Source organism: Otolemur garnettii, unplaced genomic scaffold (assembly GCF_000181295.1).
Source record: "Otolemur garnettii isolate 467f Iridium unplaced genomic scaffold, OtoGar3 scaffold00204, whole genome shotgun sequence".
Lineage (NCBI taxonomy): Eukaryota > Metazoa > Chordata > Mammalia > Primates > Galagidae > Otolemur > Otolemur garnettii.
In genome coordinates, this window is record NW_003852599.1 from 4684 (window position 1) to 5688 (window position 1005).

Here is a 1005-nt window from a genome sequence, read left to right on the forward strand (position 1 = left end):
AGCCTGGGACTAGAGGCACCTGCCACAATGCATGACTATTTTTAGAGATGAGGTCTCGCTCTGGCTCAGGCTGGTCTCAAACTCCTAAGCTCAGGCAATCTACCCACCTTGGCCTCCCAGAGTGCTAGGTTTACAGTTGTGAGCCACTGCACCCAGCCTACGTGTTTGATTCTTGGTTTCAGACTACCCTGGGTCTCCTCAGAACTGTCCTAATCTCTGAGGCATGGGGATTCAGGGAGGAGAGGGGAAGTGAGGCCATTATGGGTGTCCCAGGCCTCACCTACCTTCTGCTACCCCCAGAACACACATTACTACGACAAGCGTTGGTCCTGTGAACTCTTCCTTCTGGTATCCATCAGCACCTCAGTGATCCTCATGCAGCACCTGCTGCCTGCCAGCTACTGCGACCTCCTTCACAAGGCTGCCGCCCACCTGGGCTGCTGGCAGAAGGTGGACCCAGCGCTGTGCTCCAACGTGCTCCAGCACCCGTGAGTCACCTTACCCTGCTTTACCCAACCCCAGCCCTCCTGGTCAGTGTCTGGAGTCACTTTCCTAGTTGCTCATTAACTTATTCAGTCAGCAAATAGTTATTGGGCATGTCTTGTATATTAGGCTCTATGTCCAGAGTAGGGTACAGTGGGACCCAAAACAGACATATTCCCTCCTTGGGTAACTTGCAACGTCCTGGAGATGGGAGGGGAATAGGTGGTAAATTCACAGACTCGCTGACTTTCCCATTCACTGACTCATTTATTTACTCACTCATTAACTGACTTGCTCATGCTTCATTCCTCCCTCTCCTGCTCACTCATCTACTCAATGATTAGGTCACCTGTTCTTTCAGCAACATTTACTTCTACCTAATTCATGCAAGGCTTGGTGCTGTGTGTCAGGCAGAGGAGCTTGGATTTTAACCTACAGGCCAAGGGAAGCTATAGAGGATTTTGAACAGTGAGACCCATTCCAAGGTGTGCTCTGGTGACAAGATATGGTGCTGTGTTAGCC

At 50.9% G+C, this 1005-nt stretch overlaps 1 protein-coding gene across 1 annotated transcript in view; it reads left to right on the top strand.

Annotated features, from left to right (window-relative positions):
* TMEM39B (transmembrane protein 39B) overlaps positions 1-1005 on the top strand; it is a 12504-nt gene that overhangs the window by 3797 nt on the left and 7702 nt on the right. The window contains exon 2 of the mRNA XM_003801242.1: positions 301-488. Within this exon, the coding sequence (XP_003801290.1) occupies positions 301-488 (188 nt within the window). The remainder of the gene's footprint in view (positions 1-300; positions 489-1005) is intronic.